At 43.0% G+C, this 25,830-nt stretch overlaps 1 protein-coding gene across 1 annotated transcript in view; it reads right to left on the bottom strand.

Annotated features, from left to right (window-relative positions):
• Positions 1–1,823: 1,823 nt before the first annotated feature.
• The window catches only part of NR3C2 (nuclear receptor subfamily 3 group C member 2), a 339,034-nt gene continuing 315,027 nt past the window's right edge, over positions 1,824–25,830 (bottom strand). The window contains exon 9 of the mRNA XM_058666787.1: positions 1,824–4,531. Within this exon, the coding sequence (XP_058522770.1) occupies positions 4,376–4,531 (156 nt within the window). The 3' untranslated portion in view covers positions 1,824–4,375. The remainder of the gene's footprint in view (positions 4,532–25,830) is intronic.

The raw sequence follows: 25,830 nt of genomic DNA, 5'->3' as shown, positions 1-25,830 counted from the left end.
AAGGAGCCCTGTTGACTATGAGCTTAACCTTGTCGCTTGCCATGGCCGGTGGGACAGGAGTTATCTTGATGCCATCTGACGCTTGTAAAGTGTTAGACCTTTCCACTGTTTGGGTTTTCACCAGAGTTCCACCTCTGCCATGACGAGGAGCCACAGCTGGCCTGCTGGAGAGTGAAAGGGCACATCTGGAGCAAAGCCACAAGAGGCCAGACAGCTGCAGGCTGATCACAGATGCATGAAGAATAAGAATGGTTTAGTCTAAGCCACCAGATGGGGGGAGTAGTTTGTTAGGTAACAGCAGCCAACTAACTGGCTGCTGCACTTTGCTTTGAGTAGTCTTGTTCCATACTGAATGCTGAGATCTGATCTCAGTCTTGTCCAGTGTCTGGGACGCAACTTTCCTTTTCAAAGGAAATGGCTGCACTAGTAATTGGAGACTCAAAAAGCCAGAGATACAAAGTGTATACACTGGGGCCAATGTTGTGATACCATGGGTTAAACCACCACCTGTGATGTTGGTATTCCAGATCAGAGTGCTAATTTTGAGGTTCAGCTGGTTCACTTCAACTCCTTGCTAATGAGTCTGAGAAAGCCATGGATGATGGTGAGTACATGGACCTGTGACACTCTTCCCTGCATCTTTTGCTCTGCCTTTGGAATAAGCAAACCTTAAAACTGTATATTTGCACAGTTCCTCAAAAAGCACATTAGGACTGACTTACATAAAGGGACAATACGTGTTTAATTTACTTGGAAACATTCAACATGTAGCAGCAAATCACTACTTCTCTATACATCTATTGGCATCATTTTCGATATTACAGCTTACATGGCCAGACTTTGAAGCTCAGTTCTTGGCTAATGATTCCTAAGTGTGGGGCTGAATTCTTATCAGCCTGAGAGTACTTTGAGAAACTTGTAGAAATAAAGTTACACTTGACCTAGGAATAAGCCACCTCAGCTCAGGCATGGCACCAGCTACAACCATGGGGCCACATAGGGAGGGAGCTGCTTCCCAAGACAGCTTGGGTTTCACGTTAGGTGCTCTCTCTGCAAGGCCCTCCCTCCTAATAGGATATAGGTCTTAACTTTTAGTATACAACAATAGGATTGTTTTTATTTTGATGTGTGCAAGATATTCTTGTAGGGCTGTGTTCTGCCAAACGGGGTTCCACAATTGGACTTTAATGCATTAAAGCTAAGTTGTGTTTGCTAATGATCAAATAGTCTCCTTGTCCTGAAAGCAAGTACTCTGCATGGTCACCTGTTCAGTGACACATTAAAAATGCACTTGAATTAATCTTGTGGGAGACTAACAGTGTTTTCTGTTTACAAGAGCACTGATCATCACTTCTTACTCCTTTCTGGCCCACATTAACTGGAATCTGGGAGTAAAAACTAAGGAAAATTAGCGAGATCCCAGCCAACCATGAGCTGAGCCTGCTGACAGCCGTGCAGGACAAGGAACGTGACACTCTGTGGATGAAGGACTCTTGGGTCAGATGGGCATCTTTGGTCCACTCAGGTAAGTCTCAGTGTATCCAACGTGCAAGTTTTCATGTGGTTGAGAAGCTGAGTGAGCTACATAGATATTTAGTAGTTCCATGATAGCAGTCAAACATTCACGTAAAAACCCTGATGGATCTATCTGACACATCCTCACAGGAACACTAACATGTGGCTAACACAGGACTTTCACATGGCAAAAACTAGCCACCTGTCACTCAGATGTAGGCAGAGGCACATCTCGTCAAGATTGGAGAGGTGATGGGAATCCAGGTGTATCTGTGGACCTTCAAATGAACTGCTACCCAAGCAACAAGTGTTTAAAGTAAAGGATTTATTGTAATCTGCTTACAGTCCTTTGCAAAGACAGACATATGTTTTTGCATAAAGATATAAATTACTTCATTTAAACTAACTTTAGTGTTTTTTTTAATTATATGAAGAAGTTTTGGTGAATTATGAATTGTACCAAACCAAGATTCTGTAAGAGCAATATGGTACAAAAATAAGAGCAGACAGACAGTTTGGACTTGGGACAGGCATTCAACAGTGAATTTAGAATATGGCTTTGCTGTTTCATCAAGCAGAGTTACCTGGAGACACACAAAGAGCCAGTAACTTTGTTAATATAGAAAGTTGATGCAGACCGTCTCCCTCCCAAACCTGCTTACACTCAGATCCCAATGGCCTGAAAAAAGTAAGTCTGAACTAAAAGCTGCTGTCCTGAGCCATTTCTCTTCTAGGAATATCCCCATCTGCATGCAATGTAGATAATGCCTTCGGAGTGAGGCTTTCCTATTGCTGTGCATGTTCAGTGGACTCTGAAGATCTGCCTAGAAATTAAATTCCTGAAGTTGCAAATGATATAAGAAAAATCTCCCTCCCTCCCAGGGCAGCTTTCACAGGTTTCCCCTTGCGGAAGGCAGGTGTCTTTTGAAAGACAAGGTAATGTTGCCTGCATGGTGAACCCTGGCAAAAGTAAGGCTCCGTCGCTGCTTCTCCTGGCCTCAGCCTTCTCCAGGTTTTAGATTTTGGAAAACAACATGAGTATTTTAGAACCTCATGATTACCATCACAGTTCAGAGATTAATTTGGCCTCTATTCCAAGTAGTTTCTTTAGTGCAATCATATTGTTAGTTTCCCCAAAGATATATGTTTGTGATTTGGTGCAAGAGAAAAGCCATACATTGCATCAGTGCCGAACAGATTAATGAATTACAAAATTTTAGTGCCACTGTCTTGCTTATATGATCTGTAATGTTTTTCCAAAATTGTTTTTAATGTATAAAATTTATTTTTTAAAACCTACCTTTTAAAAATCTAAAAATCCTTTATCTTCTGGTCTCCATGCCATTCTGACTGCACCTTGCCCCGGTGGGTCATCCAGTGTGTCCTGGGGTTATCTATAGATACATATATGTTCCCATGACCGAGTCTGGGAACGCAGAAAGTCATAAGTGAGGATCTGAGCTTAGACAAGGAGTGCATGGAATTTTTCCTCCCCAAGAGGGGAAAATTAGACTTGACTTTGTAAAATGGGAGGAAATTTTTCTCTTTGAGCCGAGTTCCTAGCCTCGCTCTCCCAGAGCTGACCACTTCTGGGGGCCATGGGCAGCTGGCCACCCCCCGAGGCACCTCACTCTCCTGCAGCTGCTGCTCTCCCATGGGTGCCATCTGGTGACACCTGCCAGGTGCTGTGGGCGGGGCGCCGCAGTGCTGTTCCCGGATGGATCAATGGTAGAATGAAGCAGAAGCCAGAAAGACAAGCTAGAGTCCCAGGGACACCCCAGCAGGAGACCAAGAACCAACAGAAAGTACAGAAAAAGGTAGAAAGGCTTCAAGACAAACCGAGGAGGTTTCAGTGTGGTTATTTACAACAGAGACTGTAAAATGGTAAATTAGATATGAAGCTAAAAAAGGCACAGCTTTCCCTTTCTTAAATACACTGTAAACGGTTCATTAGGCATGCAGAACATTTCACTTTACAAAAAAATTTTTTTACCTTGTTTGTTTAGACAAAGATAGTACTTAAATAGTCTCCAGCAAAATAGAATTCTTTCAAAAATACTTTCCCATTCATCCTATTAACCATTAAAGTTTTTTTTTCTTTTTTTTGTATGTCTCATTTACAAAAGTTCCTCATACCTTATTTCAGGTCCTTCACAATTTATACATACAGTAATGTACAGCACAGCAAAAGACTGCAAAAATTATTTGTAAAGCCAACACAGTAGATACTAGAAATGGAAACCAAGGCATTTGCTTTAACATCTTATCCATACTAATTAAATAATAGACGCTAACAAGTGTATGTTGGTGGTACAATAGACTGGGCCCAGGGTGGGAGGGGGCGCCAGTCCAGGCCACGCATTTTGTTATCACACAAACAGGAATCTGTATATACTTTTTTGTGTGTTTTTAATAACAAAAGAATATTAATGCCCCATATTGACTCTACGTTTCTGTGCAAACCAAGGGTGAGCTTCAAAAAGTCTGTTAGTCCTTAAACCCTTTTAAAACAAGCAAATGATACCAGGAACTACATGGCATAGTTAAAACTCCCATCTGTTAAAATATCAAAATCAGAGTTATTGACTAGATATGGCTTTTCATCCAGAGGAACAGGAACTGGTTTCCAAGCACTGGGGATTGGAGAGGGGGCGAATCCTTTAGGCTGCTCAGAATGCGCCAACTCCACATCAAATGGCTTTCCTGGCTCCAAACCCTTGACACAACTTTAAACTTGAGAAACTGCTGAACGGTGTGACTCAACCGTCACACGCTGAAAAAGATGATTCCGTGGGTCCTTCGCAGGTGAGGAATCACGCAGAGAAACTTAAGGCAAAGTTCTTCTCGTAAGATGCCCCTGTCACTTCCTGTGAAAGTACAGGGGCTTGGCGTTGCCCGACTCCACCTTTGGCAGCTGGTCGCTGATGATCTCCACCAGCATGGCGGGGAACTCCACCTTCAGGGCCTGGGACTCTCGGAAGGTGTAGAAGCAGAACTCCAGCAAGTCACTCACCAACTGCAACACAGATGCAGAAAGAGGGCGTGACATGGAGGCCTCTCAGGTAGCTCCACAGTATGAGCTCTGAGAGCAACATCCAGATTACTACCAGGACACAGCATCTCGGGCCAAACTAAGTCACCTGTCAGGGTGAAGGCTGCTCAGGGCACCTTGTCACCTACTAGGTCACCAGCTCCGTCACTGTCGAGTATGCCAGGGGTAACAGAGGGTAGTAACAGCTCTGGGGGTCTGGAGTCACTGGCTAGTTTCATCAAATTCCATTGCTAAAAGGGTGAGCTGGCTGAGGCAGGGGCACCTGTGGATCTGGTACTTCGTGTATTGGCCAGAAGCCTTCTCAAGCAGTAAGGTGGGCAAGGGGTGATCCTAGCTTAGGGCTTATGCCCAGGGTGGGTGAAGAGCAGCACAGGGTACCTCCTTGGCAGGTGGGCCCTCTGTGCTGCCTCGACCCCACCCTTAGCCCCCACCTTGGGCTTTTTGCTCTGAGCTGAGGTTCTTTAGCCACTTCTTTCAGGCTGACTTTAAGAGAGTGAAAATGTCAGGACCAGCTTTGAGCTGTCCTTCCACCCATTGCCATTCTTCTCCCCACTGCTGATGCTGTATGTTACAAAAACAAAACAAAACAAAAAACTAAGTGCGGTCACCACTCCTGGGTGCTCTTACCACTTCTAGGAACATAGCTCATGGCAGAAGAAACACACCGTCATTTTTCTTGAATTAATTCCTTATCCCATCATGGGAAAAACAACTGCTGGTCATTTCTCACTGTGTCACAGCAGATAAGTTGAACCTTGCGTGCCATCAGATAACCTCTAGTTTAAAGTGATTCTGGGAAAACTGCACCTGTAACTTCCTCATGAGGTTTCTAATTTTTTGTTTGTTTGTTTAAACTCAGCAGGCTTGACCTGAGTCAGACAGTAAGTCACTGGGTACACGCCTATGCAAACCAGGAGCCACAGAACTCCCTACGGTGAGTCACCTCAGGACCCCTGTGTGTGCCTGCACCATGGCCCCTCAGTGTGCAGCTTCCCTGAACAGAGACCCAGTACCTGTTCTGCACTCACAGGATTCAGGGAAAAATCAGCTCAGAGCCCCGCCCATTTGGCTCATCACCGTACTCACACGTGTCTTGTAAATGCCAGGCCCAGCTTACTCAGAGGCTGAATGGGGACAGTAACAGTATCCTAGCCTGGGTGACTCGGGTGGAGTGCCTGGGGCCTCACCTAGAATGCAGCAGGTGCCAGTCAGGTGTCAATGATGCTGGGTGGTGCTACTGGCACAGAGCCACTTTGGGACTTCTCTAAACCCCTTCCACCAGGAGCCATCATCTGCTGAGGGACAGAGTTAGCATGATCCCTTTTGGAACTGGGCCTCAGGTTCCCCTTCTACCAAATGAGGGCTGGGCCCTGGTTTCTGATTGGCTTCTTCAGAAGCAACATTTCTGTGAGTAACATGTCACCCCGTTTCTAGTGCATCCTTTGTTCAGGGGCGGGGGGCAGGGGCTGTCAAATCTAGGGCTACCCCAGGTGTGATTCTTCAGCTGTGGTGCTAACAGCAGGTCAGCAAGGCCCTGAGCACCTGCTATGGTGCTGCAGCCAAGTTCACCCTGATCTCCCAGAGCTGACATTTCTTCCCCTTGCAGCCTCCTAACCCAGGAACAGACGTCTCAGTTTCTAGGCAGGGTCAACCTCCTCTGGGAGCACACTGCCCATGGGGCCTTGCTCACATCTGCAGATAAAGGCTCCCTGTTCCCAGGTTGCAGAGAGAAACAGGATCCTTTACCATCCTCTTCCTCATGCATCCAAGCTACTGTGTACTTGCTCTGTGCCTGGCTCTCTGGGTGTCTGTTCCCTTTAATGGAGTGAAAATAATAACCACAGTCAAGGCTGCCAGGGGTAGGAAGGATGACTGTAACCTGTGACAGCTGACTTCCTGGAGGTAAACGATGGACCCTGCAGCAAGGGGAGTGAAGCCTGCCAGCTGATCAGGTGATGAAGCCAAGCAAGTGGATTGGACCTGGGAGAGCTGACACCACTCTGGCTGGAGTACTGCTGATGAGAAGGGCTAAGAAGTGAGTCAGCTCCTAACCCCCGGGTCAGATGCAGTTGGAATGCCTCTTTGAACCTGCAGATGAGAGAGGCAGCCTCTGTCCCTGTCCTCAGTACTGGGCATTCCCTAGGAGATGCAGGGAGAACATGCTAGGCTAGAAGGGCCAGGGTCTTGCTGTTGGCCTTGCAGGTTAGCTGGGGACGGGTGTCCCAGACACTAACTGCATATTAACCTTGGATGGCATTTCCCGCCCACCTCTGTTTTGCAGATGGAGAAAGCAACGTGTTCCCAGTCATGAACTGATACCCAGGGCCTCTTGTTTACTCCTTGGCCAGCTTGAGAAGGCAAGGCCTCCTACACAATATGGCTCAGCCTTACAGCTGACCTGGCAGCCAGGTGCAGAGCCTCCTTTGAACACTGAATCACCAGGAGGACAGGTGTCACTGAGCCAATCAAATACTCCCAGGGGACAGTTTTACCCTTTACTGTAGAGACAGCCAGGTGTCTAGTGGACCCCAGTAGTCACCAGAAAGTGCTGGCTATCATGGAAGCCTACCCACTCTACTCTGGGACAAGGCTACAAACCTTTCGAGGCTCATCTGTGAGCATGGATATTTGGTGTTTCCTGTTGGTAAGAGAGGAGACCACAAGCTTGTCTGCTCTGAGCTAAATAATCCACCGGAGTCTCCTCCCTGCCTGGCCAATGGGTCACAAGACCCATAGATGTCTGGTGCTTGGGAAATATTTAAAGCAAGTGGCTCAGTAGTACAGGGCCTAGTACCATATGAGAAAAAAAGAAAAGAAGATGCACATAGAACCCTCGCCAAAGCAATTAGGCAACAGTGGGGAGATTCACCGCTGGCAACAGGTAGGAGAGGAGGCTGTCAGAGTAGTGGGTGACATTGCCTAATGCAAAAACATGGGCAAACAGACCCCTTGCTCATAAGGGAGCTGAGATGATAGCATGGTCACCGGAGGGTAGGAATACATGCCTCACATCTTCTGAGCATCCAGACTAGTGGGCAGATAGCACCATCTTGGTGGACGCCTGCATCTCAGAGCACACTAAAAGCCATGGCCTCAGCATGTGCCTTGGTTTGAATGAGTGCATCAGATGCTCCACCAGCCAATGCTTAAACCTAAACAAGGAACACATTGCACTGGTTCTGTCAAGAAAACATGTCTGTTTCCTACTGACTTAGTATCTCAATTCAACATGAAGTATCTATAATAAATGTATATGTGCTGAATACAAGGACACCTGGGCATTTAAAAGTGGTGAATTGATCTAAGGGGAATATATATTCCAGTGCAGTAATAATGGAAGAGTTCAACACCCATCTATCATCGAGACAGACTGACTAGAAACACAACAAAAAAAGTTAACCTGTCTATGGACCAAATGGAGCTAATTGATGTTTACAGATTATTTTATCACATAGATGCAGAATACACATCCCTTTCATCGGTTCATGGAACCTTCCCTAGAATATACCACATGATATGCCATAAAGCAAACCCCAGCAAATTCAAAAGCATTGAAATAATACCACATATCTTTTCAGACCACCAGGAAGTGAAGCTGTAAACCAACAAATCCAGAAAATACAAACACAAGGAAACTGAATAGTGAATCACAGAAGAAATCCAAAATGGAAATTTAAAAATTCCAGAAAGGGTGACAGCACAATGTATTAAAACATGAAATATGGCAATAGCAGTGCCAAGAGGGAAGTTCATAGCAAAGTCAAGGGCCTATGTTAAGATATCAGGAAGGTATCAATAAATGAACCATTAATGCATTTCAAGGATCTAGAAAACAGCAAACCCAAACCAAAATTAGTATAACAAAAGAAATAAGTAGGGTCCGGCGGCATGGCCTAGCAGCTAAAGTCCTCGCCTTGAAAGCCCCGGGATCCCATATGGGCGCCGGTTCTAATCCCGGCAGCTCCACTTCCCATCCAGCTCTCTGCTTGTGGCCTGGGAAAGCAGTCGAGGATGGCCCAAAGCTTTGGGACCCTGCACCTGCGTGGGAGACCCGGAAGAGGTTCCTGGTTCCCGGCTTCGGATCGGCCCGTTGCGGCTCACTTGGGGAGTGAATCATCGGATGGAAGATCTTCCTCTCTGTCTCTCCTCTCTGTATATCCGGCTTTCCAATAATAATAAAATCATTTTTTTTTTAAAAAGAAATAACTAGTTAAATAATGAAACCAGGCGAGTCTGGGCAGAGGCACAGGTGTCAATCTCCCAGCCACGTGGCTGGGGGAATCTGGCCCAGGCGTTAATGCTGCTGGGCCAAGCCCATGGGCCACCTAGCAATGCGCTCTGGAAGCTTGGGGGTGTGGGCTCACAGGAAGTCTGGGAGATGGCACAGGTGGGGATAAGCAGGCACCTTAGGGTTCATAGCCAGATGAGGAATGACTTCTCTGGAACTTCCAAGGACAAGGCCACTCTATTTGAAGGGCTGCAACATGGAACCCACCAGAGAATGGCAGACAAAGGGACAGGTACTGTGAGACTGGACCATGAAGCTGACAAATACATGAGTGAATCAAGTTGGGGGTGGAATCTGCAGGGGAATTTGTGGGCTGACTCATGTAGAACAAAAATCTTCGTTGGCACATGCAAGAACTGTGGCTGGGAATAGGCCTTGTTGGGGAGTTAAGGGGATGCCCCAGCTGGGCTGGAATTGAGAGCCAAAATCGGTGCATTGTTGCTACAATCTCCTTTGGCCTGATTATGGCCAGGGTCTGGGGAGGGCCAGGCTGGGCTAGACTCCAGCACCCACTGGTACTCGTCAGAGTCAAGGTAGAGTGTAGAATGGGCTGGACTAGGTTTTGGCTCCCACTGAACCATGTGAGTTGTATCTGGGCATGGACCAGGTATGGATGGGTTGCAACACCCAACAGTAAGAACATGGGCTGATTGGGTCAGGGACCCACTGATACATGCAAGATATGCCACTGGGAGGATACCAGATAGAGGAGCTTGGTGAATTCCTTTATCAGATTGCAGTCCCTGTAGGTAAGCGCAAGAACCAAGACAATTAGCAGCCCAAACCAGACTGGGTTATAGTATCCGCCACTGTACATGTGGGTCAGGTCAGGTGGGCTAACATCCACTAACAGAACCTAGAACCAGGATGGGGTGCAGGACGAGCTGAGTAAGGCTACCTCACCAGCCAGTTCACCCTCAAGCCAGGACTGGGGGCTGCTGAAACACCACATTAGTGGATGCCAAGGGAAGATGATCCATGTCAATCCAGAGGAGGTGAGCATCAGATCCATAAGCCCCAGGGATGCAGGGTCCCTTGGGCCTGCACTGAGGTGGGTGCTGGATGCATGAACCCCAGGGTGGAGACCTGAATGGGCCTGGCTCTCCTGGTCCAGATCATTGAGCCTGCCTATGTGATGAGGGCTGGTACGTGAGCCCTGAGGTCTCCTGGCCCAGGTCCTTGAGTCCACCTAGGGATCCATGAGCCCCAGGGTTAGGGAGTCCAGCATGGCCCAGCTTGTCTGGCTCAGGTCCATGAGCCCACCTGGAAGAACTGGTGGTCCTAGTGTAGAGGGTGGAATACTAGATAGTAGACCATGCTGCATATGAAGGACATCTGATAATCATTGCAGAGAATGGAACGTATGAACAAGTAATCCAACCAAATGATGACAGCAAATATCTGAGAAATTAGAGACTCTAAGGTCAATGGTGTAAGCCAATGGACATTGGAAGGGATTCCTCATCCATAGATCAGTAAAATCCACAGCATTTTGAAACTATCACATCCTTTAGAATATGTGCCATGGTGCCTCAGCATGGGGAAGAAGAAATAGAAAGCTTGGAAACAATGATCACATCTACTCCCTAATCCTAGATCTTGCCCACCCTGATTGACTATGTAAACATCTGAAATAAAAACATGAAATATGGCAAAAGCAGTGCCAAGAGGAAGTTCACAGTAATGTGAAGGGTTATGTCACGATATCAGAAAGGCATCAAATAAATGAACCATTAATGCATTTCAAGGATCTAGAAAACAAACCACAATTAGTGTAACAAAAGAAATAGAGAAAAACAAAATGATATACAAAGTTAATGAATTAAAGAGCAAATTTTTGGAAAAATTAAAATTCACATCATTGGCCCAACTAACCAAAGGAAGAAGGGGGTGGGGAGAAGCCCCTCATCAATAAAATCAGTTGAAAAGGGAAATATAACAATGTATAATACAGATACACAAAGAATGATCAGGAATTACTACAAATAGCTACATGCCCAACTGGAAAGTTTAGAATAAATGGAGACATTTCTGAACACATACAATGTACCTAGATTGTATCATGAGGACTTTGAAATCTAAATAGACCAATAACTAGGATAGAGGCTGAATCAGTAGTAAAGACCCTCCCAGCAAACAGAAGTCCAGGACTAGATGGCCTCACTGCTGAATTCTTCCAAACCCTTCAAGAATAACTAGCTTCAGTTCTTCACAATATATCAAAAACAACTGAAAGGGAGAGGATCTTTCCAAACTCCTATGAGGCCAGTCAGCCAGCATCACTTTAATTCCAAAACCAGAAAATGATCACAAAGGACAAAGAGAAAAAAACTACAGGCCAATATACCTAATGAATATAGGTGTAAAAATCCTTTACGAAATACTAGCTAATCAAATCCAACACCACCAGAAAAATCATTCACCTGGACCAGGTGGGATTTACTCTTGGTATACAGAGATGCTTCAACATGCGCAAATCAGTGAATGTGACATACCACATTAACAAGCTGAAGAAGAAACCATGATTATGTCAATAGACAATTTAGTAAGATAGAACATCTCCATGACAAAAACCTTAGGTAAACTAGATATAGAAGGAACATTTCTCAACATAATATAAGGAAATAGCTGAAAAATAGAATGTCAGCATCATAATGGATGGGGAAAAGTTGGAGGCATTTCGACTAAGATCTGGAACCAGAGAAGGATGCCCACTCTCACCACTAATGTTATTCATTATAGTCCTGGAAGTTTTACCCAGAGCTATGAGGCAAACAAATGAGATTTAAAAGATGCAAGTTGCAAAGGAGGATGTAAAGTCCAGTTTGCAGATCACATGATTCTCTATGTAGAACCAAAAGACTAGTACAAGACTACTGGAACTCACAAGAGGGTTTGGCAAAGTTGCGGGGCACAAAATGAACACATATAAATCACTGGTCTCAGGATACACAAACAATTCCATGGCTGAGAAAGAATTTGTTATCAGTCCCATTCATAATAGCTACAGAAAATTCAAATATTTTGGCATGAACTTAACCAAAGATATGAGGGATCTCTGACAAAAACTACAAAGCAAAGAGACAAATAGAAGACATGAAAGCATGGAAAAATGTGCCATGTTGGCCTGGTAGATTTAATCAGAACTCTGAATTGATGTGATCCAAATCAAAAAACCTATGATAGTAATCTCAAATCTAGAAAAAATGATGCCAAAATTCATATGGCGACACAAGCGAGCCTTCATAGCTACAACAATCTTAAACAACTGATAGTATCACAATACAAAACTTAGATGTACTACATGCTAGTTACCATCAAAACACTGTGGCACTGGCAAAAAAGACATGCAGATCAATGGAGCACAACAGAAACCCCCAGAATGAACCTATACATCTGTAGCTAATTTTTGACAAGCAAACCCAACTCAATCCTGGAAGAAAGAACAGTCTTTTCAACAACTTGTTCTGGGAAAACTGGATTTACAAATGCCGAAGTAAGAAACAAGACTCCTGCTTTTCACAATATACTAAAACAAAACAAAAACCTCAAAATGGATCCATGATCTAAATCTATGATACCATCAGATTGACAATGGGAAATCTTTGGAACATTCTAAGACATATGCATAGACAGACTTCTTGGAAAAGACTACAGAAGCACAGGCGATGAAGACAAAATAAACAGATGAGACTACAACAAGTTAAGGTGCTTCTTCATTGCAAAGGAAACTCATTAAAGCAAAGAGGCAGCCAACAGAAAACAAACATTTGCAAACTACACAACTGGTAAAGGACTCTATATCAATTAATAATAAAGAATTCCAGAAACTCAACTATAGAACAATCTTGTTAATAAATTGGCAAAGGATATGAACAGACATATTTCAAGGGATAAAATTTAAATGGTTAATGGACATACGAAAAAAAATGCTCAGGATCTCCAGCCATCAGAGAAATGCAAGGGAAAACCACAACAAGGTTTCACCTCACTCCAGTGAGAATAGCCTGTCATACAAAAATCAGGAACAATAAATGCTGGAGCGGGTGTGGAGGAAAAGGTACCTTGATCCACTCTTTGGTGTGAGTGTAAAGCAGTTAAGCTGTTACGGAAGACAGTATAGAGATTCCTTGATAGCTAAAAGTAGGACTATTTCAGTCCTGGTACTATATCCTACTGAAATAAAATCTGCATATTAGAGAGTTATCTGTACCCCCATGTTTATAGCAGCTTGATTTACAATAGCTAGGATATAAATCCAACCCAAGTGCCCATCAACTGATGACTAAATAAAGAAAATGTATATATACACTATAGGATATTACTCAGCTGTAACAAAGATATCTAGTCTTTTGCAACAAGATCCAGCTGGAAACCATTATGTTTAGTAAAATAAACCAATCCCTGAAAGACAAATACATATTTTATATGTAACAATGAATATACAGTGTACCAAAAATGCAATTTCTATAAGTGAGATTAACATCCTGGGACTTCTTTTCACAGCCTGCATCGATACCGTTACCAGTAGGATTTTCAGGTTTATTTTTTTTCTTTCTATGTCATTATATCTTTACCAATTAGGATGTTAGGCTTGTGACTGAAAAGCAAATGAAAATACCATTGTAATAACTGGCAGGTGGGTGCAGGGAGGGAAGGAGGAGGCACAAGGGAGAAAGGTCCTCATGCTTCTAAATCTTTATCATGAAAAAGGTGAAATTTGGTCATTTTACATAAATGAAAAAGATTTTAAAACCAATGGGGGGAAATATAAAAGCCATACATCTGACAAGGGGATAATAACCAAAATATATAAAGAACTTAAGCAATTCAGCAGCAAAACAAATAATATGATTATCTAAATAGACATTTTCCAAAGGAAGACATACAAATAACTGCCAGATATGTGAAAAAAATATTCAGTATCACTCATCATTAGGAAAATGCAAATCAAAACCACAATGAGATATCACCTCACTACAATTAGAATGCCTATTAAGAAAGACAAAAGATAACAAGTACAAGCAAGGATGTGGTAAGAATATAAATTAAATAGCCATCATGAAAACAATATGGGGGTCCCTCAAAAAATATGTAAGTACATGTAACCCAGAAATCCAACTGGTGGGCTTATACCCAAAGGAAATGAAATCCATCTATAAAAGAGACATCTGCACTGCTGTGTTTTCACTGTCATAGCCAAGACATGGAATCAACCTAATTGTCCATCAACTAATGATGGTGTAAGAAAATGGTGCATACAGACAATGGAATACATTAAGAGATAAAATCAAGCAAAATCTTGTCACACTAAGTGACATGACCCAGGCACAGGGAGACAGTATCAGATGGTATCCCTCACTAAAGTTGATCTTGGAGGAGGTGAGAGTAGAATAGCAGCTGACAGAGGGAGGGAAGAGCAGGAGGAAGAAGGGATGTAGAAAGGGTGATTAGTAGGCAACAGTTGCACTTGGGGGTTCTCGTTTTAGTTGTATTGTAAACTGCATCATCGATATTGTATATATATTCTTTAAAAGCTATCAGGAAATTTTCAAGGTTTTCACCAAAAATAGATAAATATTTTTCAGTAGATATATTTACCCTAATTTGAACATCACACCATGTATACAAATACTGAGATATCACATGGTACCAGACAAATATAATTTTTATGTATCCAGATAAAGGAAAACAACAAAAAGAAAAGGTTGCAGGTGTGTGAAGGTTAGATCTTGAGGTGTGGGGACCAGACCTAAAGGTGGGTTGACAGTCATCCTTGGAACACCTAGCACAGATGCTGATCAGCTAGGAGCCACACAGTCACCCTACACTTTCACATGGGTGTCTATTGGATGCCAGCCTGCTCGAGTGCACAGGTGCACACTGAAGAATATAGCAGGTATTGTCCTTGCTTGAGCCAGGAACCCAGAGTACAAATGGTATAATGCATGTGTCCTCCTTGGCTGCCATTTCTAGCCACCATCAATGCAGGATTGAGCACTACCCCAGATGCAGCAAGTGGGCAGAGGCAGGACAGGCTGAAATCACACCCTGGAGGTGACAGAAGGCATTGTGGAAGTCAAAGTGCAGCACTAAAGGGGCATAGGTGGTTGGGGACCTACATCAATTTGCGAAGTTGGAAACCACCAAGGAAGGGGTCAATTCCTCGGGATGTGCCGCAGTTTTGGTTGGGGGTAAAGCCAGACTCTGCCAAGGGCTATCTTTAAAAGCAAGTCAGGGGCCCAGCACAGTAGCCTAGCTGCTAAAGTCTTTGCCTTGAACACACTGGGATTCCACATGGATGCCGATTCTAATCCTGGCGGCCCAGCTTCCCATCCAGCTCCCTGTTTGTGACCTGGAAAAGCAGTCAAGGATGGCCCAAAGACTTGGGAGCATGCACCCACATGGGAGACCCGAAAGAGGCTTCTGGCTCCTGGCTTCAGATTGGCTCAGCTCCAGCCATTGTGACTGCTTGGGGACTGAATCATCGGACAGAAGACGTTCCTCTCTGCCTCTCCTCCTCTCTGTATATCTGATTTTGCAATAAAAATTAATAAATCTTAGGAAAAAAACTTGTAATACAGCCTTCCTTTAAAAGTTTTTTTAAAGCAAGTCAGAAGAGCAGCACAAAGTGGAAGGTGAGTAGGAGACCTTAGTGATTACCTCTCCAGAGACATCACTTTCAACAGTTGTTCATGCACCAAGACACCTTAAAAAAGTTCAAAAAGCCAAGTGAGACACTGCAATGTCTTGTGCTATCCTAATAATAAGGCGGCACATTGAAGAAGGTATTAAAGGAAAAAAAAATGCTGCATCATCTCTCCCCAGCTCAGTGTAGCACAACGTTCAGACACACCTCGTTTCCTGCCTTGGAGAAAAATGTGAAGTCTTGAAACAGAGTCCCACAGCCCCCACTGCTAGTACTAGTAGACTGAGTCTTTGAGCTCTGTCTTAGCATCCCAGCTTGCAGCAAACGGTGGAGCAAAACTCCAGCCACTATAGAGTAAGGGAGAAAAGTGAACGCAGGCTTTGTCATCAAGCACAACACCAGTCTTAGGGCAGGGAGCCCCGACAGCATTGAGACCACATTCCCTATCCCCAGGCCAGTACTGGCAGACTCAGACTCGAGATCATGTGGAGGTCTGTCTCTGGTAGGACGGACTTACATGTTGGCTTCACATGGATTTGGTTTGGCTTTGAGACTCCACTGAAACCCAGGTTAGTGGCAGCCTGGTTGGCCAACAGGTAGCCTTCACCATCTGTCCTCCAACTTTGGACAGAGAAAAGGAGCAATACTCCAGTTACTGGGAAGAAGGGCACCGAATTGATCCCCAAGACTGTATTTGGGGATTTAGTGCTGTGTTGATTAAACTGAACACTGGACAGTTCATGATGGTCCCTGTTCCCAGGTCAATGTCTGCATATACAACCCCAGTGGAGACCCTTGGTCTTGGTCATTTGGCCCTATTATCTGGCCAGTAGCACCAATGACTGGATGTAGCTTTGGGCTCAAGTCCACTTCAGCAGCAGGAAGCATGGTGGCTGTTGACTCTACTGGTCTTAGAAGGTTGAGGATTCTAGGTAAGACTGAGCACTGCAGAATAGACTGCCACTGAACTCACTTCATTCCTGCTCCAAGCCCAAGCAGCATAATACAGAGAGGGTAATTACTTGCTTAGTAGGTGGGTGCCAAGACACTGCATAAAAACATATGGTTGGTGCTACAGGAACCAGTGGGATTTCTCAGACTTTAGAACAGACCTATTGAAAACCTAGTCATGCCTCTACCACCACAGGAACTGCAATCACTAGCAAACACACACAGAGATTAAAAATGAAAGTTTCCATGAAGACAGAAACTGACAGCAAGCAGAAGTAGTATATTCTCTCCTCACCCCCAAAAAAGAATTTAAGACTATAAACATGTAATGTCACTAAATAATCAATGCATCAATTAAACAAGGATAGTGATCACAAATACAAATGCACCTAGTGTTGCAGTCTCGAAGTTTATGAAACAAACACCAATCTACAGGAGGACACTTTTATAACAACAGTGGAAGACTCAAGTACGCTACTTTCATCAGTGGACACTTGATCCACACAGGACGTTGAGACACATCTATGTTAAACTATGCCCACAGAATAAATGAACCTAACAGGTGTGTACGGTAATTTCATCTGCAGAATACAGTCTTTATGTCAGCTCTTGGAACATTCCCTACAACAGACCATATGTTATGTCACCAGGCATGTCAACAAATTTTAAAATATTAAAATAATAGTTTTTTTCTGATTACAATGGAATTAAAACTAGAAATGAACAAATGAAACCTTAACAATTATAAAAACATGGAGGGGTGGACATTTGACCTAGCAATTAAGACTCTACTTAACAATTACGACCCCACTTATCCCATATTGGAGTGCCTGGGCTTGGCTCATGGCTCCCTGCCTGCTCCAGCTTCCTGTCAATGCAATGGCCTGGAAGCAGCAGGTAACAGAGCACATGGTTGGCCACAGGGACTTGGAGTTCCCAGCTTGAGGCTGGAAGATCAAGGGCTATTGCTGGTGCTGCGGGAGTGAACCAGTGAGTGGTATCCCTCTCCATCTCTCTGCTTTTTGAATAAGATATAAAAATTAAACAAAAAATGTATGGAGACTGAATGACATACTACTGAATGAATAAATGGACCCTGAAAAAATCAAAAGGTAACTAAAATTTTTTCTTGAGACAAAAATGGAAACAGTATACCAAAACATAGCAAGTATAAACTTCTCAATGCTGGTTTGCGCTAAGACAGTAAGCATCTACATTTTTTAAAAGTGGGAAGAATTTTTTTTATTTTATTATTTTTATTGGAAAGTCAGATATACAGAGAGGAGAGACAGGGAGGAATCTTCCATCTGCTGATTCACTCCCCAAGTGACTGCAACGGTCAGAGCTGAGTTGATCCAAAGCCAGGAGCTGGGAGTCTCTTCTGGGTCTCCCCTATGGGTGTAGGATCCCAAAGCTTTGGGCCACCCTGGACTATTTTTCCAAGCCACAGGCAGGGAGATACATGGGAAGCAGAGCCGCCGAGACGTGAACTGGTGCCCATATGGGATCCCAGCACATACAAGGCAAAGACTTTAACTACTAGGCTATTGCGCCAGACCCTAAAAAGTGGAAAGATTTTAAATACCTAATGATGCATTTTGAAGAGAAATAATAATAAATCACACCCAATATTATCAAAACAAAATAAACAAGGTCAGAACAAAAATAAAAGAAATATAGACAGGGTGACAAAACAATGTAAAAGATGGATGGAATTGTTCTTTAAAAAGATAAACTTTTAGGGCCTGGTGCCATAGCCTAGTGGGTAAACCCTCACCTTGCATGCACTGGGATCCCATATGGGTGCCATTTTGTGTCCTGGCTGCTCTGCTTCCCATCCAACTCCTTGCTTGTGGCCTGAGAAAGCATTAGTGGAAGGCTCAAAGCCTTGGGACCCGGCACCCACATGGGAGAACCAAAAGAAGCTCCTGGCTCCTGGCTTTGGTTCAGCTCAGCTCTGACCGTTGCAGCCAGTTGGTGAGTTGTCCAGTGGATATAAGAATCTTCTTTCTGTAAATCTGACTTTCTGATAAAAAAATAAATATTTTTTAAAAGATAAGCCTTTAACTACACTAAGAAAAATGACAGAAGATTCAGATAAAATACTGGATGATAAAGAAGGTATTGTAGATGATAAAGAAGTTATCACAAATGTTTACAAAGGATTACGTTATTTTGGACCATAATATAAAGAGCAACACCAACAAATTGGAAAATTTGGAAGAAAATGATTAATTTCTAGATGTACATATTCTACAAAAATTAAGCCATTAAGAAAGGAAATCTGAACAGATTACCAATGTATGAGGCCAAATCACTTGCAAAATTTCCTAACAGAGAAATTTTCAAGTCTGAATGGCTTCACTGAGTTCTACCAGAGCTTTTAAGAAAGAACTTATACCAATTCTTCTGAAACTATTACAAAAATTAAAATGGTAGAGACCCTCCTAGATCCATTCTTTAAACCATATACTAAAACCAGACAAGGACACAATCAAAATAGACAACTATGAACCAATCTCCTTCATAAACACAGATATAAAGGTTCTTAGAAAAATCCTAGCTAATAAAATTCAACAACACATCAAAAATATCAGTCACTATGATCAATTGGGGTTTATCCCAGCAATGCAAGGATGGTTCAAGATCAACAGTGTAAAAGATAAAAATCATACAAATATCACATGGTGCAAGGAAAACATTCAATAAATTTCAACATCCACTCATGATAAAAAAAAGAAATCTCTGTACAAATAAAGTATAAAACATTCTTACTTCAAATAGTAAATACTATCTGAGAAATCTGCAGCCAACATCACAGTGATTGATGAAGGCTAGGAGCATTTCCTTTAATATGAAGAAGACAAGGCTGTCCTCTCTTACCACTCTTCTTCAAGACTATACCGGAAGTCTTATCCACAGCAATTGGGAAAGAGAAAATAATAAGGCACATAAAAATAGGGAGGGAGAAAGTTTAAGTATTACTATTTGCAAAGAAAATAATTCTACCAATAGCGAAATCTTAAAGATTCCACCTAAAAATATATCCAAAACACCTGTTTTATGAGAAACCAACATGCACTCCTATGCTCATAGCCGCACAATCAGTAATTGCAAAAACATGAAAACAACCAAAATGCTCATCAGCAGAGGATTGGATAAGAAAGCTATGGTTCATCTACTCCATGGAATACTACTCAGCTATTAAGAAAACCAAAATGCAGTTCTTTGTGGCCAAATGGGCCAAACTGGAAACCATAATGCTAAGGGAAATGAGCCAATCCCAAAGGGTTAGATACCACATGTTCGCCTTAATTTAAGAAGATATGATGTTATGCATAACATGTTATGATATGGATGTTATGTCATATGTAGTATATAAACTAAAATGGAAATGTGAATGGGGTGGTCACAGAATGTGGTTAAGAAATCGCATTTATTTTTAACATGTTGGCTGCTCAATACTACGTCAATTAATTCCATACCAATGTTAATTGTTGCTGATAATATGTTAGTGCTTTTATTTGATCGGGATGATACTCTGCTGGCTCTGCCCTCAGACCAGAGAGGGTCTCCCCAAGAAGTAGTTGGACTTGACTGGACTATAAGATGCTGGACTCTATGCTTGGCATATGCTTGCTAAGAGGGAATCTCAACTGAACTTGAACTATGGTTACGCAATAGGGTGGTGGAACCCACCATGGGGGGGGAGGGTGTGAGGAAGTGGGGGGGACAATCCCAGTTCCTATGAAATTACAACACAATGTAATTAATGAATAAATTTAATAAAAAAATAAATAAAAAATACAAAAAAAGATTCCACCTAAAGATTATTGGAATCAACAAAGATTTGACAAACATAATCAACATATGAAAATCAGTTAACATTTTTATACACCTGCAGTGGACTTGCTGGAAAGGAAATCTTAACCCTAGTCACATTCACAATAAACCAGTCTGGGAACAAATTTAATCATGAGGTTAAATACCTCTATACTGAAAACTATAAAATATAGAAAGAAACTGAAAAAGACATTCCAAAATTAGGAAGATCTCTTCAGGTTCATGATTGGAAGAATTGCTAAAATATCTATAGTACTCTAAACACAATAAATATTCCCATCACACCTGTTTTAAGGATCAGGAAAAAAAAATCTTTTCAAATGAACACATAAAAGAACCTAAATATCCAAAGGGAAAACAAAAGGGGGGAAAAAAGAACAAAGCAGGAGGGATCAGAATACTAGCATTTCGGGCAAACTGCCAAGTTCCAGGAATCGGAATAGCAGAGCACTGTCATAAAAACAGACATAACCATGTTCTGCCTGTTTATGACAGTGCTGCAGAAAGAACAGCACCTTCAATACATGAATATTGACATGAATAAGACTCTGAAGTTTGCTCTTTTGCCATTTCTCACTCTACACGAAAACCAACTCAAAATTGATCACAAACCTTAATGAGAAACCCGAAACTATGAAATCAGGAAAACAAGATATAGGGGCAATTACATCAGGCCAAGAGGCTGCTTCAAAGTCAAGGATGAAGAGACAACTGACAGAAGGGGAGAAAACTTTTGCAAACTGCTCATCAAATAAAGAAATAATATCCAGAACGTAAGAACTCATCACAAGGAAGAAATGCACAAAGTATTTGGCAGTGAACATTTAGCCTATTGGTTAACATGACCATATTCATAAACCAGGGTGCCTGGGTTAAACTCCCAGCTCTGGCTCTGATTTTCCAGCATCCATCCTGGGAATGCAACAGGGGATGGCTCAAATTAATGAGTCCCTAACACCCATGTGGAAGATCTGCACTGAGTACCCAGTGGTTGTAGGCTTTGGTGGTTGTAGACTTTGGGGAATGAGCCACTTGAAGGAATATTTCTGTATCTTTCTTCCTCTTGAGTAAAGTTTTTAAAAATCAGGAAATTAAAGTATGGATAAAGAATCTGAATAGACATTTCTCGAGATAGCATACAAATGTCTAATAAAGATATGAAAAAATATATTCCTAGCCATTGGTGAAATGCAAATAAAAATCAAAATCTTACTCCAGTTAGAATGACGAATGCTAGTGAGGATGTGGGAAAAGGGGAACCGACACTGTAGGTAGGAATGTAAAGTAACCCAGTCATTGTGGAAAAGAGCATGGAGATGTCTTTACAAAACCAGTAATGGAGCTGCCAAGTGGTCCAGCAACAACTGGGTGTTTACTCCCAAGACATAAAAACCACCAGGCCTATAGGAGAACTGTTTATAACAGACTGAATGTGAAAATCAATCAAAATGTCTGTCATCCCATGAGTGGATTGAAAATGTCTATGTACACAGTGGGATACTCCTCAGCTATAAAACAATGAAATCCTGTCATCTGCAGCGAATAGATGGGACTGGAGGACACTGTTGATGGTGAGAAGCTGGACACAGAAGGGTAAACGCAGCCTGTGTGGGAGTGGAAAAATAAAAAAAAAAGGGATTGATCTGAACACAGAATATTGATTCCCAGAGACTAGAAGGGATGTAAGGAATAATGAATTTTACATCAAAAGTAGGAGAAGTTGGTGTGGTTCATTGATTGTGACAAAATTACTAATATGTCAATGAAGTGAAGGATATATGGAAACTCCTCAAATGGCTTCATAGTTTTTGGCTTATAAATTTAAGGGCACTCTAAAATAAAATATTTAAAGAAAAACATCAGAAAATTCTGGTGAAGATGTAAGAAAAGGGTATCCTTATATAAATAGTGGGGATGCAAATTAGTACAGTTATTATGAAAGCACTGCAGATTCCTTAAAAACTAAAATTATATCTTATCAAGGAGCTACCTACATCTCTATTGCCACGCTATTCACAATGGCCATGGAATCAATCTAAGAGTTCATCAATGAACAAATGGATACGGAAAATGTAGTACATTACACAGTGGAATGTTATAAGAAAGAATAAAATCCTAACATTGAAAGCAAAATGGATGGAACTGCAGGTCCTTACGTTAAGTAAAATAAGCCAGACACAGAAAGACAAATCTTCCACGTCCTCATTTGTGAAAGCTGAAAGAAAATATCCATGTTAGAAAAGTGATTCTGAGAGGCAGAGAAGGGCCGGGGCAGTGCTTCAGGGGAAAGGTGGGTAACAGGAACCTGAACCTGTCAGGAGTCACGGGTTCTGGTGTTGGACAGCCCGGGGACGTGGGGCAAAAAGTTCCTGATAATTTATCAGACACTGCATGAAGATCTGGAAGAGAGCAGCTGGGAGGCACCGCACATTAAAAAAAAGCATTGGAAACGAACATGCTAATGGCCTCATCTCCTCAACTGTACTCTATAAAACTGTATAAGCATTATGTTAGCCCATAAGGTAGACGGACGGACACACACACACCCGTCCCTTGTATAGCATGACTCTATAGACAGCCATCCAAGAGCAAATTCAGAAATTTCCGGGGACATTTCATTGGCTACTGAATTTATTCTTGTCATGTTACTCTTTTCAAACATTGTGAGTCTTGGCCATACTGGCTTCCTCCCCGCCCCCGGGAGCTCTTCTTCCTGTTTCCTGTCTGCCCCTCTTCCCTGAGGCAGCCTGCATTCAGGTCAGTCTGAAGGAACCCTTCCTCTTGTTGGACCATATCGATGCCATTTTTGTTAGACAGGCAGACCCACGTGACGCACTCTGCAAATGCCCACAATGGCTGGGGCTCGGCTGAGGCTGACACAAGGAGCCAGGAATTCAATCCAAGTCCCCTCCTGGGTGGCAGGCACTCAGCTCCCTGAGCCATTAGCACAGCCCCCCGAGAGTGTGTATTAGCATAAGGGAAAGTTGTATCCTGGAGCCTGGCATCAAGCCTTGGCTGAGGTAGCGCATGGCCACCATAACTGCTCGGACAGTTACTGTCTCAGGTGACACTGCTTTCCTTTTTAGTGTCATTGACAATTGGCCCTGGAGTCCAGAGACAGCCTTTTCCTTTTATCCTGTTGTTCATTTCTCCTAGCATTCCAACTTTTCTTACTTATGTTGCAACTCCTTCAGTGGCCTGCAAGGTCTTTTAAATGAAGGTCCTTCCCTACAGCCACAGGTGCCCTCAAACAAAGGCCTCCGCAGAAAAGACCCTCTGACGTCACTGCTGTGCAGTGGATCCCAAGGTGTTGTGGTCTGGCTTCTTGTTCCTGGGCCTCTGTGATGGAGTGCATACTCTAAGGGGCTTGGCATAAATTATTTAAGCAGTACTTTGTGGGGGGGCAGCATGTTGCTGCTTGTAATCAGTGAAGCATGGCTAATTCAAGTGAACATCTTTATTTTAATGACACTAAGTAAAGTGAAGCATAATGTATGCAACTCTCCTCCTATCTCTCCCTAGGACTTCACTTTTTCTTCAGTGTGCGTATGCCAGGTTTGGTTTTGCTTTTTATTAGTAGCTAGGTGAGCATGCACAGATAGCTATCCACATACTCCCTCCACTCCTCAATTCTCTGATGGAGACAGAGATGGAGAGAGATATAGGGAAAATTTGAGCTGCCATGTACTTGTTCACTCTCCAGATGCCTATAGTCACTGGGACTGGCCGGGCTGAAGCAGGGAGGCAGGGACTCAGTGCAAGTTCCCTGTGTTGCTGTCAGGAGCCCAAGCACTTGAGCTGTCACTTGCTGTTTGCCAGGGTATACATTAAGAGGAAGATGGAATTGGGACTGGTACTGGAACTTGAACCTAGGCTCCGTGATATGGGATGAAAGCATCTGCTCAGCTGAATGCTTTCCTTTATGCTACATTTTAATGGGACTTTATATGCTTTCCATGCCATTGGTGCTATGTACACCCCACCGTGCATCACTGTGGCTGGACATGGAGTGAGGAAGGTGGTCACAGTATGAAAAAAAAAAAAAAACTCTTCCCCCAATGACCTATCAGCACAGATGCCTTCATTGCAAGGATAGCATGGCCTGGCATGCACTCTGGTCTCAGTATGCTTTCCTGGCAAATTCCAGGCCAAACTGCAAGCAACGAAGAGTTCTGCATTCATCGAAATCAGAGAAAGACTTGTGCATTCTCTTCTTTGCACAAAAATGCATCTGTGGGGATCATGGGAATTTAGTGCGCGCCCAGAAACTTTACCCAGCCTGATGGACCACAGCTGTCAGGGCAGCAGAGATGCCTGGCAAGGTCACAGGATGTTGATGGCACTTGGCTTGCTGTGCAGATGAGACCATTAGGCAATATCCGTGCTTTTGTCCTTCCATCTTTAATGAGTCATGGCCCATTGCAGGCTGGCAGCCATTCCCTATGTCCTGTTCCCACTGCAAGCAGAAAATTCTGGGAATACTTTGGAGGGAGGGGCTCACTTCTGCCACATTCGTGGGGCCAGTGCTGCTGTTATGAGGAAATACGGTCATTTTGGTTGAGTAGCCTGGATACACAGCATCTGTAAAGGAAGGTCCCTTATGATCTCAATAGGCGCTCATTCCTCCTATGTCACTTTCTAGAGTGTTCACCTAATCAAGACGCAGCTTTTAGGGCTGGCATTATGGCATAACAGGTAAAGGCACAGCCTTCTGTGCCAGCATCCCATATGGTTGGTTCAAGTTCTAGCTACTGCACTTCAGATCTAGCTCCTGGCTAAGGACCGGGGTAAAGCAGTGATGATGTCCCAAGTGTTTGGGTCCCTGCCACCCACACAGGAGACCTGGAAGGAGTCTCTGTCTCCTGGCTTTGGCCTGGCCAGTTCTAGCTGTCCTGTCATTTGGGGAATGAGCCAGTGGATGAAAGATCTCCCTCCCTCCCTCTTCCTCTCTTCTTTCTTCCCTCTTTGTCTGTCTGTTTAACTCTGACTTTCAAATAAATAAATCTTTGAAAGAGGATCTAGTTCTTACCTGCAATAAGCATTGAGGGAAATTTGAAGCTCTGTTTTCAAAGATCAAAGTCTTGGCCAGCTCTATAGAAGGGATTAGGGGGACATCGATTGAACCATCAGTTTTCTAAGAGTTGCACTGGACATTGAGTGGCTAGTGACTGCTCAGTCCAGGTGTTCCAGAAATAGCCTTGCAAACATTGGAAAATGACCTGCAGTGATTATATAAGGAGTTTGGCCTCCATTCAAAACAAAACAGGTTTAGGTTTATTTTTGGATGTGACACCAAAGGTACAGGCAACAAAGGAAAAAGATAGATAAATTGTACTGCATTAAGATTAAAAACTTCTGGGCATCAAAGGACATTTTTAAGAGTGAAAAGCAACCCATAGAACGGAAGGAAACATTTTCAAATCATAGATCTGATAGGGTGTGAACGTTCAGGATATGTAAGGAACTCCAACAATAAAAACCAAGCAGGTTAAAAAATGGTCAAGGACTTGAATACCTATTTCTTCAAAGAAA

The sequence above is a fragment of the Ochotona princeps genome, chromosome 7 (assembly GCF_030435755.1).
Source record: "Ochotona princeps isolate mOchPri1 chromosome 7, mOchPri1.hap1, whole genome shotgun sequence".
Classification (NCBI taxonomy): Eukaryota; Metazoa; Chordata; class Mammalia; order Lagomorpha; family Ochotonidae; genus Ochotona; species Ochotona princeps.
This window is presented reverse-complemented; position numbering and strand designations above follow the sequence as displayed.